Source organism: Equus asinus, chromosome 23 (genome assembly GCF_041296235.1).
Source record: "Equus asinus isolate D_3611 breed Donkey chromosome 23, EquAss-T2T_v2, whole genome shotgun sequence".
Lineage (NCBI taxonomy): Eukaryota > Metazoa > Chordata > Mammalia > Perissodactyla > Equidae > Equus > Equus asinus.
This window is the reverse complement of record NC_091812.1, coordinates 68,428,070-68,442,599: the sequence shown is the minus strand read 5'-3', so window position 1 is coordinate 68,442,599 and position 14,530 is coordinate 68,428,070. Positions and strand designations below refer to the sequence as shown.

General features: G+C 38.3%; 1 protein-coding gene across 2 annotated transcripts in view; it reads left to right on the top strand.

Annotated features, from left to right (window-relative positions):
* The window catches only part of MFSD14B (major facilitator superfamily domain containing 14B), an 86,268-nt gene that overhangs the window by 58,139 nt on the left and 13,599 nt on the right, over nucleotides 1-14,530 (top strand). For both annotated transcript variants that reach the window (XM_044756581.2, XM_044756580.2), the window contains 2 exons: nucleotides 3,187-3,314; nucleotides 5,376-5,490. In XM_044756581.2, coding sequence (XP_044612516.2) covers nucleotides 3,187-3,314; nucleotides 5,376-5,490 — 243 coding nt within the window. The remainder of the gene's footprint in view (nucleotides 1-3,186; nucleotides 3,315-5,375; nucleotides 5,491-14,530) is intronic.

Sequence of the window (14,530 nt, the reverse complement as noted above, 5' to 3'; positions counted from 1 at the left end):
ATGGAGTGAGGGTCGACTGAAACAATCCATTAAAACTTAGAGATGTAGAAGAGGACTTTGACAGAAATGAGGTCTCTGTCCTGATAATCTTGTCTTTCTTGAGAAGACTTGCAGATGCATTTCAGGCATCTGATGAGTTCAAGAGTTCATCCTGAAGGAAGAGTTTGTTCTTCTCCTCTTCATATCTGCCTGGCTCCATTTTAGTGTCTTAACTTGAGAGACTACATCTTTTTTTCAATTCCACAGATTAAATTACAATTTAAATCCATAGTCTAGAAGACAGTACCATTTTTCTGTAAAGACTGCATTATTTTAAATGTAACTTTAATGCTTGGCGTTCTCATATCCTTTATTTAAAAATGGCATACATTCCATATTTTTTTTTTTTAAAGATTGGCACGTGAGCTAACATCTGTTGCCAATCTTCTTTTTTTTCTTCTTCTTCTTCTCCCCAAAGCCTCACAGTACATAGTTGTATAATCTGGTTGTAGGTCCTCCTGGTTGTGCGATGTGGTATGCCGCCTCAGTATGTGCTGATGAGTGGTGCCATGTCTGTGCCTAGGATCTGAACCAGTGAAAACCTGGGCCCCTGAAGTGGAGCACGTGAACTTAACCACTCAGCCACGGGGCTGACCCCACATTCCGTATTTTAAAGCATTGTGTGAAATCAGAAATCAGAACTGTCCAAAAACTTTCCAGGGTTCTTTGTGTTTAAAGAGTTTTTGTTACTGTTTTTGTGTTGGTTGTTATTTCTACTGTCTTATCCTCTTAAATTTCTTTACATACTTTTCTTGACCAGTTCTATACGACTCAGGTGCTCAGAATTTGCTATTTTGAGAGAATTTTGAAGCAACATGAAACATTTTCTGTTCTAAAATTCATGAAGCTGTCATTGCAAATAATCCATAACCAATCTATAAATCAAAATTGAGGTGAGTTTATTATGAGCTAGATCTGAGGGCTAACCCAAGACTTTCCTTCCCCAAAGAAGTGGGGTGTACAGAGTGGCTATATACTGTCTTGGAACAAAGAGCATACATCACGTATGATCAGAGTGTCCCTTTTATAACTGTCATGAGATGCTTAGCTGCCACAGCAGATCAGTGGTCAGCGGGTCAGTGGTAACAAGGTGAGCATAGAATTAATCCTTAGTTCCCAGGAAGAGATACTTATCCTTAAAGAAATCTCGATATTGGGGGAAGTTACATTCCTATTTTTAAGGGCATTGTTCTTGTCTTTGGGACATAGTAAATATTTAAAGCAGATATACAGTGCTTGCTCAACAGGTCACATCAGGCCCTTTTGGAAAAACAAGGTTGGGCCGAATTAGTTTTAACCCAAATGGCTTCCTCATATACTCCAGTATATCCTGTTGCTTGTCATTTATTTATTAAAGCTGATCATCACAAGTCCTGGATTTAAGCCCTGCTTCGCCAGTCATTTAGATGCTTGTTAAAGGAAATCATCTAATACTTGATCTGTTACCGAATGCCCTAGAATCCGCTGTGGCTTAGAAATGACAAGGTTTGATCCATGGGCATGGATTAATATTTTATTTCAGAGGAGCCAAAAAGCGTTTCTCCTGATCCTGCCTGCCCTCCGTTGAGTCTTTCTCTCACCTCCCCTCACTTCAGTTTACCTGTCTCCTGGCCCCTGGACTTTTCTTCCCAGTGATGTGACCTTGGAAACTACTGTGAGTTGGTTTCCTCTTAAAAGTTCTGTTCAATTCAGCAAACCTCTTTGAAAGTCCTTATTTTACCAAGCCCTGTGATAGCACCAAGAATACAGAGATGAAAAGAAGTCATCTCTATACTCTAATTTCAATTTCTAATCCAATAGAGAAGATAGACAAGTAATTGTAATAGAATGTTACCATATAGGAGTTACATACCAAATGTAGGGGGTTTGTTTTGCATCCCCCAAAAAATGGTGTGATTAATTCTGCTTGAGTAGCTAAGAGAATAAATAGAGGAGGAGGTGCTCCTTGCCTGGAGTTGTGAAGAATGACTAGCAGGTTACAGGGTCCAGGTGTGGGAAGTGCACGCAGGCACAGCAAGGGCCTGTGCAAAGGCCCATTGACACAAAGGAAAGTGGTATCTTCAGAAAACTTAAGTATTGTGTATAGCCAAAGTGTAAGATGTGTATTAGGTGCCAGATTCTGGAGGGTCCTATTTGTATCATATGCTGAGGAATTTCTTAAACGTGTTATGAAAATTCAAATACACAAAAGTAGAGAAAATATAATTAACACCCACATACTCATCACCCAGTTTCATTATTTATCAACATTTTCCCAGTCCTGTCTGAGTCAACCCAGTTTTCCCCCACTTGTGTTTATCTGTCATATTTAAAAGCAAAGTTCACTCATTATTTCACCCATAAATACCTGCTGAAGAATTTAAACTGCACAGTGGAGACCATTGCAAGATTTTAGAGAAAGGATCAAAGAGCTGAGGTTCGCAGCTCATCAAGGTTGCTCTTGGGGGTATGTGGAGGACATATTGGAGGAAGGGAGGACCCAGGTCAGGGACCAGTGAGGAGATGGTTTTATTTAATCTAGACAAGAAATGCTGAAGTGTGTTACAGCAGCAAATGGATAGAGAGTAGTCATTAAGAGAGAATAGTCTGGAAAAATCGCCTTGGGGTGGGGAGGGATGGAGGAAAAAGCTTTGCATGGCTTCTTAGCTAAGGTGGGAAGTATGGGCGTTTGGTCAGGTTTACAGAGAACAGTGTGCACGTTAAATGTCCAAGTAGAAAAGTCCATTTGGCTGTAGATACAGAGCTCAGAATAAAGAGACTGGAAAACTGTCCATAATGTAGGCAGTGGTGGCCGTGTGTCTAGACAGAGCATGTGACGTGAGGACTATGGTACCAGCAGGGTCTGAGGGGCAGACCTGTGGCCACTGAGCCATGAGATCAAACAGTGATGTGAAAGTGACCAGCCAGCGGAGTAACTGGCAAATAGTGGGGAAGCAGTAAATGTGTTTCTTTACTTCCTTTGCATGTGTGTGGTGTTCTGTTTTTTGCTTCCTCTTAGCCTCAATACTGTTGCTCAAGTTGCAGTGTCTCTGTTATTATTCTGTTTGGGGGCTGGTAAAATGAATTGGGGCATTTAGAAAACAAAAATTACAAGTAATTGGAGGATCACATTATAAATCTGACCTTTGCTTCTGTTTTCTTCTCCAGGGCCTGCTGTCTTTTCTGAGTGCGCCACTCATAGGCGCTCTGTCTGATGCATTGGGGAGGAAGCCCTTTCTCCTTGGCACTGTCTTCTTCACCTGCTTCCCAATTCCACTGATGAGGATCAGCCCGTGGTGAGTGGCTCGGCCTTCCACCATCATGACTGACTGTTTTGGGTCACATATTTAAAATACATCTGCAGAGCACTTCTTAACCATTTTGAAGCAGTTGTACCTGTGTTTTCATTTGATCTCTTTGGTAATACTGAAAGCCAGTTTGGGCAGTTGTCTATATGCCCATTTTATAAATGGGGAAATGAAGACATCATAGAATTAAGTCAAAGATAAGTTACTTAGGTAAAGAAATAGAAATACAAGATGTCTTTAAGGGCAACTGCTGTTGCCATGAGGTCAGTTACAAGATTGGGTCCTGGGAGGGGGCTGACGATCTCTACTCCCTTTGCGCACCACTGTGGCTCAGCTGACTTTGCAAATGTGCTGTTTTTGTCAGCTCATTGCTCTGGGATGCCAACAGCATAGTTTATATCAATAGGTAGGAGTCACTTTTGTGTATCCTGTAGTAAGACCAATAGTCTATTCTAAATCATGATGTGAATTTTAATTTGATTTCATTTTTTCATGATAAATAGAGAATATTTAGCATGTAACCAAGTCTATTTAGTTACCAAAGATAGGTTGGAATTTGCTCCTAAGCTGTAACTCAGTTGTTTTTCTATGGTCCAGAGGATGATATTGGCCAAAATTCCTGTTGCTGAGATACTCTTCCCATGTGAAGAACACACCTTAAAATGGAAGGGATTTGTTTTTGTTTTTGATTTTTTGATTTTTAAATGCAAATAGTAGGTTTTCTTTTTTTTGGCTTATATAAAAATATCCTCATTTGATGTCGGCATTTTATTTTATGTCAACAGTTGTCACATTCTAAATTTGTTGGGTACCCATAATGGATCATTTTATTTTCTACCAGATAATGAGTTTTTCTAAAATACTTTTTTGGTATTGAGTCTTTCTGTCTAACAACAAGTCATGCTTTTCCAATGAATTAGGGCTTCTTTAATGTCCTCTCAATACCTTAAAGTTTTTTTCTTTAGATCTTTAAATGATTTTACCTTTTCCCTTCCAGTTTTCATGGTGCTGTGTTTGCTATTTGTATTGACCAATGAATAATGTTAAATAAAAGTGATGATTGTTTATATAAAGGAAACGTCATAATGTTTCATCATTAAGTGTTAAGCTAGCTTTTGGGTTGAAAAATACTCACTCATATTTTATCCAGAGATTTTCTTTTTTAAAATCAAGATTGGATGTAAAATTTTATTAGATGACTTTTTGCATCAATAGAGATCATTTGATTTTTCTCCTTAGATCTATTACTTGGATGAATTGTATTAATAGATTTTCTAATATTGAAACATCCTTATATCCTGGGGTAAACCCTACTTTTTGTTTTATGAGATTCTGTTACCAGTATTTTAACTGGATTTTTTTAAAGCATCTGTGCATATGATAGAAATTTTGGTCTTAATTACATTAATATTTTTTGCTACGCTTTCTGCTTTTGTGTAGCCATCTTAAAGTCATTTTCTGGGCCGGCTCAGTAGCTCAACAGTTAAGTTCACACATTCCACTTCGGTGGCCCAGTGTTCGCTGGTTCGGATCCCAGGTGCAGGCATGGCACCACTTGGCAAGCTATGCTGTGGCAGGCGTCCCACATATAAAGTGGAGGAAGATGGGCACGGATCTTAGCTCAGGGCCAGTCTTCCTCAACAAAAAGAGGAGGATGGGCGGCAGATGTTAGCTCAGGGCTAATCTTCCTCAAAAAAAATAAATAAATAAAATAAAGTCATTTTCTATACAAGTCTTTTCTTTGGCTAAAGCTAGGGAATTTAGAACGTTTTTATTTCTCTGCTGTTGGCTACCTTTAAAACTATAACTTAATCCCCTTATTCTTTCATGTTTTAAATTGCACATACTGACGCTCTTTGAGCAGTGGCAGAATTAATATGTTTCTACTTCTTCCTCCCCATCTTGATTATAATTTTATTAGTTGTCCTTTATATCTTGAAATATACGTATTCATGTATTTTTTTTATTTCTTGGTTTATAATGTTTACATTGTATCTCTTTGGCTCTTTACCTCTCTCCTGGGTAATTAAAATAATCTTTTTATTATAGGTGGTATTTTGCTATGATTTCTGTATCGGGAGTCTTCTCGGTCACGTTCTCTGTGATATTTGCCTATGTAGCTGATGTCACTCAGGAGCATGAGCGAAGTACTGCTTATGGATGGGTAAGATAATAGAGTATGTTTTTTAGCCAGAGAAATAATTAACATTCTATTAAAAATTCACAGGAAAATGAGATTTTTAAATGTTGTAAATATTGACATACATAAAAGAAAATCTAAAGCAATTGAAATAAAAAGGGAAACTTACAAAAAGTTAAAAATAGCAAGATAGGGGGCTGGCCCAGTGGCACAGCAGTCAAGTGCGCACGTTCTGCCTCGTGGCCCAGGGTTTGCCGGTTCGGATCCCGGGTGCGGACATGGCACCACTTGGCATGCCATGCTGTGGTAGGCGTCTCACATGTAAAGTGGAGGAAGATGGGCACAGATGTTAGCTCAGGGCTGGTCTTCCTCAGCAAAGAGAGGAGGATTGGCAGCAGTTAGCTCAGGGTTAATTTTCCTCAAAATAAATAAATAAATAAATAAAATATAAAAGGATTTTAAAAAGATCATTTTTTTAAAAAAAGCAAGATAGAAATTGCTAGTAATTTATTATTGTTTTTAGAGTTGGAAGATTGGCAGGAATGCATAACAAAAGTTATAGGAGACCCCTTTTTGGATAATTGAGTATTAGGCAATCATCTCTAAGTTTTCCATGCATGGCAATGGCATTGTGGTTATGTAGGAGAAGAAATACCCATAGAAGATGGTAGACTGAAGCCCTTTAAGTCAGACTGCCATGACTCTGAGAGCTCCTTAAGTGGTTCAAGGGGGGAAAGATGGCATGTGAGCATGTGTGTGCATGTGTTCAATATGTGAACCTGTTGGAGGATTTATTTGCCAATTCATTACAGGATTGTCAATCCAGTTTAGCTGAGGTTCTTAGGAGCATTTTGAGATATGTTAAAGAATATATAAAATATGCACATGTTCCTTACTGAAACCCCTCCAGTAAACCAAGAAAATGGTAATTCTTTCAGAGACATGGCAATCAGTAGTCATATTAAGTAAGTCAACATTCATTGAGTGATTGTTGTGGTGAAGTCATCCTTCGGGTTTGTTCACCAGAGACATAATGTTGAGCGTTAAGTGAAAGAGGGGTTTAGATAAATATGCACACTAAGCAAGTAGGCTACTTTAAGTTTTAAGAAAGACACAACATTTTGTATAGCATTTGTTGAGATCATAGATCCCAGATACTTTAATTTTCATATTCCACATGATTAAATTGGCTCCTAGAATAGTCCCTATTATATAGTTTAATAGCAGAGATTTTCCCACTAAATTCCTATTATTTCTCACTATTGCTACATATGTATATAATAATGTGTTACTTTTTGCATGCTTTAGGAAACTAAATTGATCTCCCAGGTGCTATACCTGCTTCCATGTACTGTACAGGAAATGGAGGGAGGAAGATTAGGGTATTATAGGTGGGCAGTAGTAGAGAGAGAGTTGGGAGGAGGGAATCCTGAGCACTGAGGGGCCTAACTGAATTGGGCTGTGTTAGGAGGAGGGGGTGGGTCTGCCCCTCTGTCTGAGAGCATCTGCCCTGCTGTGCCATCTAAGTCAGTTATGAGGCTTTTGGCTCTGCATACATAGATTTGTAAATAATAATACTCATTTCTTCCTCTGTTTTGCAAGACTTAAAGATTTCATCAAGATTTCTGCCTTTGCTAATTTCAAGTTTTCTCCATGTCAGTTTACAAATGTTTAAATTATGGAAATACCAGAAAATACTCAGAGCACTTCTTCCTCAGAGCAGTGTTGCAGGGAGTGTCACATGTATGGGAAGGATGAATTTAAAAGTATACCATGGTTTGGAGTACATCTTTTATTAATGAGCATTCATCTCATAGTCAGTCTTTCTTTGTCCTTTACATCTGAAAGAGCTATTGTATCCTCTCTAAATTTGGGGGAATGGTGTTTAGTAAAAGGCAGCCATTTTTATTCAAAACTCATGTATCAAATGTATTCTTATATATTAAACCATTGTTATGTAGATAATAATTTAATTCCATTGTTCTTAATGACCAAATTTTGAGTTATTGAACAATTTTTATCTTGGAAAATGTCCAATTGGTTAGAAGGCAGTTATGATAGAATTAGAAATGTCTTTTTGATGAATAATGAAATAAATGATTGAGTGCTTTCTTCTGTACATGCCATGATCTTTAGATTCTTTACACTTGGAATGCTGTCGGATTATAAAAGCAATTTCAGCTGAAATTTAGCAGCTCTAGGTCTGACTGTACATTTTTGTTGGGAAGATTAATTTGAGAGATTGGAAAATGGCTTTAAGTTCTTGCTCATTATGTGAATTTAAGGTAGTTGTTTAACTTTCTATTGCTGTTTCTTTATTTGTACATTGAGTAGTAGAGTATCTTCTCAATTTACATACAAAAAGGTGGTGAGGAGGCAGATCAGCCACTGCATGGATGCCCCTACCAAGCCCAGCAGCCCAGGCAGGCCACCAGTAAGTGCAGTGCGGACTTGCACATGCAAGAGAAAGCACCCATCCCCTCCCACCTGGTGCACCAGCTTGGCCAGTCAGTCAGAGCAGCAGATTCACACCAGGATGCCTGCACCTGTGTTGGTGACCCACCAAGCAATAGTGATAGACAAGCCCTATCAGCACAACTTCAGAAAACATAGTTCCATGGCTCTCCCCAATCCCCTGCTAAAGTGGCAGGTGGAATCTGCAACCAGATCCTACCGCTATGCAGCGGCCAAGGTTCACTTCATCAAACACCATGAAAAAATACATTAACACTCCAGATCAGCAGGAAAATTATAAGTCTCCAGAAACCAATCCTGAAGTCACAGAAATTTACAATCTAAATGACAGAGAATTCAAAATACTTATCATAAAGAAACTTGACGAGTTACAAGAAAACTCAGAAAGACAGTTCAGTGAGCTCAGGAATAAAATTAATGAGCAGAAGGAATTTTTTGCAAAAGAGATTGAACCTCTAAAAAAACCAGGGCCAGCCCTGTGGCCAACTAGTTAAGTTTGCATGCTCTGCTTCGGCGGCCCAGGATTTTGCTGGTTCAGATCCTGGCTGTGGATATGTGGATATGTCACTGTTCGTCAAGCCATGCTGAGGCGGCGTCCCACATGGCACAACTAGAAGGACCTACAACCAGAATATACAACTATCTATTGGGGGATTTTAGGGAGAAGAAAAAGGAAAAAAAAAAAGAAAAGAAGATTGGCAACAGATATTAGCTCAGGTGCCAATCTTAAAAAAAAAACCATAAATATTGGAGATGAAGAACACAATGAATGAAATAAAAAACAATCTAGAAACCTTAAAAAACAGAGCTGACATTATGCAGGACAGAATTAGCAATTTAGAGGCAGAAATGTAGAAATGCTTTAGGTGGAGGAGGAGAGAGAACTGAGACTAAAAGAAAAAATGAAGAAATTCTCCAAGAAATATCTGACTCAAGTAGCAAATGCAACATAAGGATTATGGGTATTCAAGAAGGAGAAGAGTGGAAGAAAAGAGCAGAGAGCTTGTTCAAAAAATAATAGCTGAGAACTTCCCAAACCTGGGGAAGGAACTGGACTTACAAGTACATGAAGCTAATAGAACTCCTAATTTCATCAATGTAAAAAGACCTTCTCTGAGGCATAGAGTAGTAAAACTGGCAAAAGTCAATGACAAAGAAAAAATATTAAGGGCAGCAAGCAGAAGAGAATAATCTACAAAGGAACCCCTATCAGGCTTTCAGCAGACTCCTCAGCAAAAACCTTACAGACTAAGAGAGAGTGGAATGATACATTCAAAAATAATGAAAGACAAAGACTTTCAGCCAAGGAAACTCTATCCAAGGAAACTATCCTTCAGATATGATGGAGAAAAAAAAAACTTTCCCAAATAAACAAAAGCTGAGGGAGTTCATTGCTACAAGAGCCCCCCTACAAAGATGATCAAGAATGCCCTCATACCTGAAACAGAAGGGAAAAGGTTTACAAAGTCTTGATCAAAGAGATAGACACAATCAAAAAATTGCAGCTCTCTATCAGAACAGGTTAGCAAACACTTTATAACATTAAAGATAAAGGGAAGGAAAGCATCAAAAGTAACTATAAATACTTCATTTTAATCACACACAACACAAAACAATAATTTGTGAGAACAATAACTTAGATGGGGAAGAGGAAAGGGGTGGAACCTGCTTAGACTAATGGAGGTAAGAGGCTGTCAGAAAATGGACTATCTCATCTACAAGATCTTTTATACAAACCTCACAGTAACCACTAAACAAAAAATCAGAGCAGAGCCACAATTCATAAAAAAGAAGAAAATTGAGAAAACCTTCACAGAAAACCACCAAACTGAAGTGACAGAAACACAAAGGAAGAGAAACCATAGAAACCAGAGAAAACAAGAAAAAACAGAAAACAAGAGATAAAATGGCAGTATTAAGCCCTCATATATCAATAATTACTCTAAATGTAAGTGGATCAAATTCTCCAATCAAAAGACACAGAGTGGCTGGATGGATTAAAAAACAAGACCCAACAATATTCTGCCTCCAGGAAACACATCTCTGCTCTAAAGACAAACGCAGGCTCAGAGTAAAGGGATGGAAGACGATACTCCACGCTAATGGCAAGCAAAAGAAAGCAGGTGTTGCCATACTTATATCAGACAAAGCAGACTTCGAGATAAAAAAGACAATGAGAGACAAAGAGGGGCAGTATATGATGATATAAGGAATGTTCCACCAAGAAGACATAATATTTATGAATACATATGCACCTAATGCAGGAGCACCAAAGTACATAAAGCAACTATTAACAGACCTAAAGGGAGAAATTACCAGCAACACAATAATAGTAGGGGACCTCAACAACCCACTTACATCAATGGATAGATCATCCAGACAGAAAGTCAACTAGGAAATAGTGGAATTAAATGAAAAACTAGAACAGATGGACTTAATAGATATATATAAAATATTTCATCCAAAAACAGCAGAATACACATTATTGTCAAGTACACATGGAACATTCTCAAAGATTGACTATATGTTGGGAAACAAGGCAAGCCTCAATAGATTTAAGAAGATTGAAATCATATCAAACGTCTTTTAAGACCACAATGCTATGAAATTAGAAATCAGCTGTAAGAAAAAAAACTGGGAAAGTCACAAATATGTGGATACTAAACACTGTTCTACTGAACAATTTGGATCAATGAAGAAATCAAAGGATAAGTTAAAAATACCTGGACACAAATGAAAATGCAACATACCAACTCTTATGGGATCCAGCAAAAGTGGTTTTCAGAGGGAAATTCATAGCAAGACAGGCCCACCTCAACAAACAAGAAAAATCTCACATACATAATTTTAAACTACACCTAACAGAACTAGAAAAAGAAGAACAGACAAAGCCCAAAGTCAGCAGAAGGAGGGAAATAATAAAAATTAGAGCAGAAATAAATGAAATAGAGAGTAAAAAAACAGTGGAAAGGATCAGTGAAACTTAAGAGCTGGTTCTTTGAGAAGATAAAAAAAATCGACAAACTCTTAGCCAGACTCACTAAGAAAGAGAGAGAAAAGATTCAGATAAATAAAACTAGAAATGAAAGAGGAGAAATTACAATGGATAACACAGAAATACAAAGGATTATAAGAGAATACTATGAAAAACTGTATGCCTGCAAATTGGATAACCCAGAAGAAATGGATTAATTCTTAGACTCATACAACCTCCTAAAACTGAACCAAGAAGAAACCGAGAGTCTGAATAGACCAATCACAAGTAAAGAGATTGAAACATAATCAAAAACCTCCCCCAAAACCACATTCCAGGAATAGATGGCTTCTCTGGAGAATTCTACCAAACATTTAAAGAGGATTTAATACGTCTCCTTCTCGACATATTACAAAAAAATTGAAGAAGATGGAATGCTTCCTAACTCATTCTGAGGCCAACATCACCCCGATACCAATACCAGACAAGGACAACACAAAGAAAACTATAGGCCAATATTGCTGATGAACATAGATGCAAAAATGCTCAACAAAATATTGGCAAACCAAATACAACAATACATTAAAAGGATCATACATCATGATCAAGTGAGATTTATACCAGGGACACAGGGATGGTTCAGCATCTGCAAATCAATCAGTGTGATGCACCACATTAACAAAATGAGGAATAAAAATCACATGATTATCTCAATAGATGGAGAGAAAGCATTTGACAAGATCCAACATCCATTTATGATAAAACTCTCCATAAAATGGGTATAGAAGGAAAGTACCATAACATAAAGGCCGTATATGACAAACCCATAGCTGATACCAACCCTGATATCAGTTTCCCTACATTAAACCCAGCATCTATGGGGTTAAAACCAAAACACTCATTCCCTGCTTACTCCCTGGCTTCCTAGCTCCAGAATCCACTATTCTCCATGGAGACAGACTGCCAAGGACAAGCACCTGGATTCATTATCTGCTCCCCACAAAGAGAAACAGGCTGGTGGGAAAGCTGCTGACCAGCAAGGTCATAGGCTCCCTCTTCTCTGCAAGTAGTCTCAAGGCCAAAGACAGACTGGTGGGAAGGCTCCGACCAGAAAGGCCATATGCTCCCCCTCCACCACCTAAAACCCCAAATAAAAACCCTTCCTTTTAGCTTTTCGGGGAGTTTGGGATTTCAGCATTAGCTGCCCTCTCTCCTTGCCCAGCACTGTGCAATAGTAAAATTCCTATTATTTTCCACTACACCCAGTGTCAGAGATTGGCTTGCTGCGCAGTGGGTGAGTGAACTCACTTCAGGTTCGATGTCACAGCCAACATCATACTCACAGTGAAAACTGAAAGCCATCCTTCTGAGAACAGGAACAAGACAAAGGTGTCCACTCTCGCCACTCTTATTCAACATAGTACTGGAGGTTTGGCCAGAGCAATTAGGCAAGAAAAAGAAAGAAATGGTGTCCAAATTGTAAAGGAAGAAGTGAAACTCTCCCTGTTTGCAGATGACATGATTTTACATGTAGAAAACCCTAAAGAATCCATCAGAAAACTATTAGAAATGATCAACAATTACAGCAACGTTGCAGGGTACAAAATCAACTTACAAAAATCTGTTGCATTTCTATACTCTACTAAGGAACTAGCAGAAAGGGAACTCAGGAATACAGTCCCATTTACAATTGTAACAAAAGAATAAAACGATCTAGGAAGAAATTTAACCAAGGAGGTGAAAGATCTATACACTGAAAACTGTAAGACATTATTGAAAGAAATCGAAGATGACATAAAAAAATGGAAAGGGGCTGGCCCTGTGGCTGAGTGGTTAAGTTCACGTGCTCCGCTGCGGTGGCCCAGGGTTTCGCCAGTTCGAATCCTGGATGCAGATATGGCACGGCTCGTCAGGCCATGCTGAAGTGGCATCCCACATGCCGCAACTGGAAGGACCCACAACTGAAAATACACAAGTATGTACCTGGGGGCTTTGGGGAGAAAAAGGAAAAATAAAATCTTTAAAAAGAAAAAAAGGAAAGAGATCCCATGCACATGGATTGGAAGAATAAATACAGTTAAAATGTCCATACTACCTAAAGCAATCTACAGATTCAATGCAATCCCAATCAGAATCCCAATGACATTCTTTACAGAAATAGAACAAAGAATCCTAAAATTTATATGAACAACAAAAGACCTCAAATAGTCAAAGCAATCTGAGAAAAAAGAACAAAACTGGAGGCATCACAAACCCTGACTTCAAAATATACCACAAAGCTGTAGTAATCAAAACAGCACGGTACTGGCACAAAAATAGATACACAGATCAATGGAACAGAATTGAAAACCCAGAAATAAAACCACACATCTATGGACAGTTAATCGTCAACAAAGGAGCCAAGAACATACAATGGAGAAAAGAAAGTCTCCTCAATAAATGGTGTTGGGAAAGCTGGACGGCCACATGCAGAAGAATGAAAGTAGACCATTATCTTTTGCCATACACAAAAATTAACTCAAAATGGATTAAAGACTTGAATGTAAGACCTGAAACCATAAAACTCCTAGAAGAAAATATAAGCAGTACACTCTGACATCAGTCTTAGAGGCATCTTTTCGAATACCATGTCCGCTCAGGCAAGGGCAACAAAAGAGAAAATTAACACATGGGACTACATCACACTAAAGAGTTTCTGCAAGGCAAAGGAAACCAGGAACAAAATGAAAAGACCACCCACCAACTGGGAGAAAATATTTTCAAGTCATATATCCAACAAGGGGTTAATCTCCAGAATATATAAAGAACTCACACAACTGAACAGCAAAAAACTTGATCAAAAAATGGGCAGAGGATATGAACAGACATTTTTCCAAAGAAGATATACAGATGACCAACAGTTACATGTAAAGATGTTCAACATCACTAGTCATTAGGCAAATGCAAATCAAAACTACAACGAGATATCACCTTACACTGGTCAGAATGGCTGTAATTACCAAGACAAAAAATAATAAATGTTGGAGGGGATGTGGAAAAAAGGGAACCCTCATACATTGCTGGTGGGAATGCAAACTCGTGCAGCCACTGTGGAAAACAGTATGGAGATTTCTCAAAAAATTAAAAATAGAAATGCCATATGATCCAGCTTTCCCACTACTGGGTATTTATCCAAAGAACTTGAAATCAACAATACGAAGAGACCTATTCACCTCTGTGTTCACTGCAGCGTTATTCACAATAGCCAAGATGTGGAAGCAACCCAAGAGCCCATCATGTGATCATTGGATAAAGAAGATGTGTATATATATATATATATATACACACACAATGGAATACTACTCAGCCATAAAAAAGACAAAATCATCCCATTTGCAACAACATGGTTGGACCTTTAGGGTATTATGGTAAGTGAAATAAGCCAGAAAGAGAAAGACAACCACTATGATTTCACTCATCTGTAGAAGATAAACTCATGCACAGAGAGAACAGATTAGTGGTTACAGAGGGGAAGGGCTTGGGGGTGGGTAAAAGGGTTAAAGGGGCACATAAAGGGGATAAAAATTAGACTATTGGTGGTAAGCACAATGCAGTCTATACAGAAGCTGATAAATA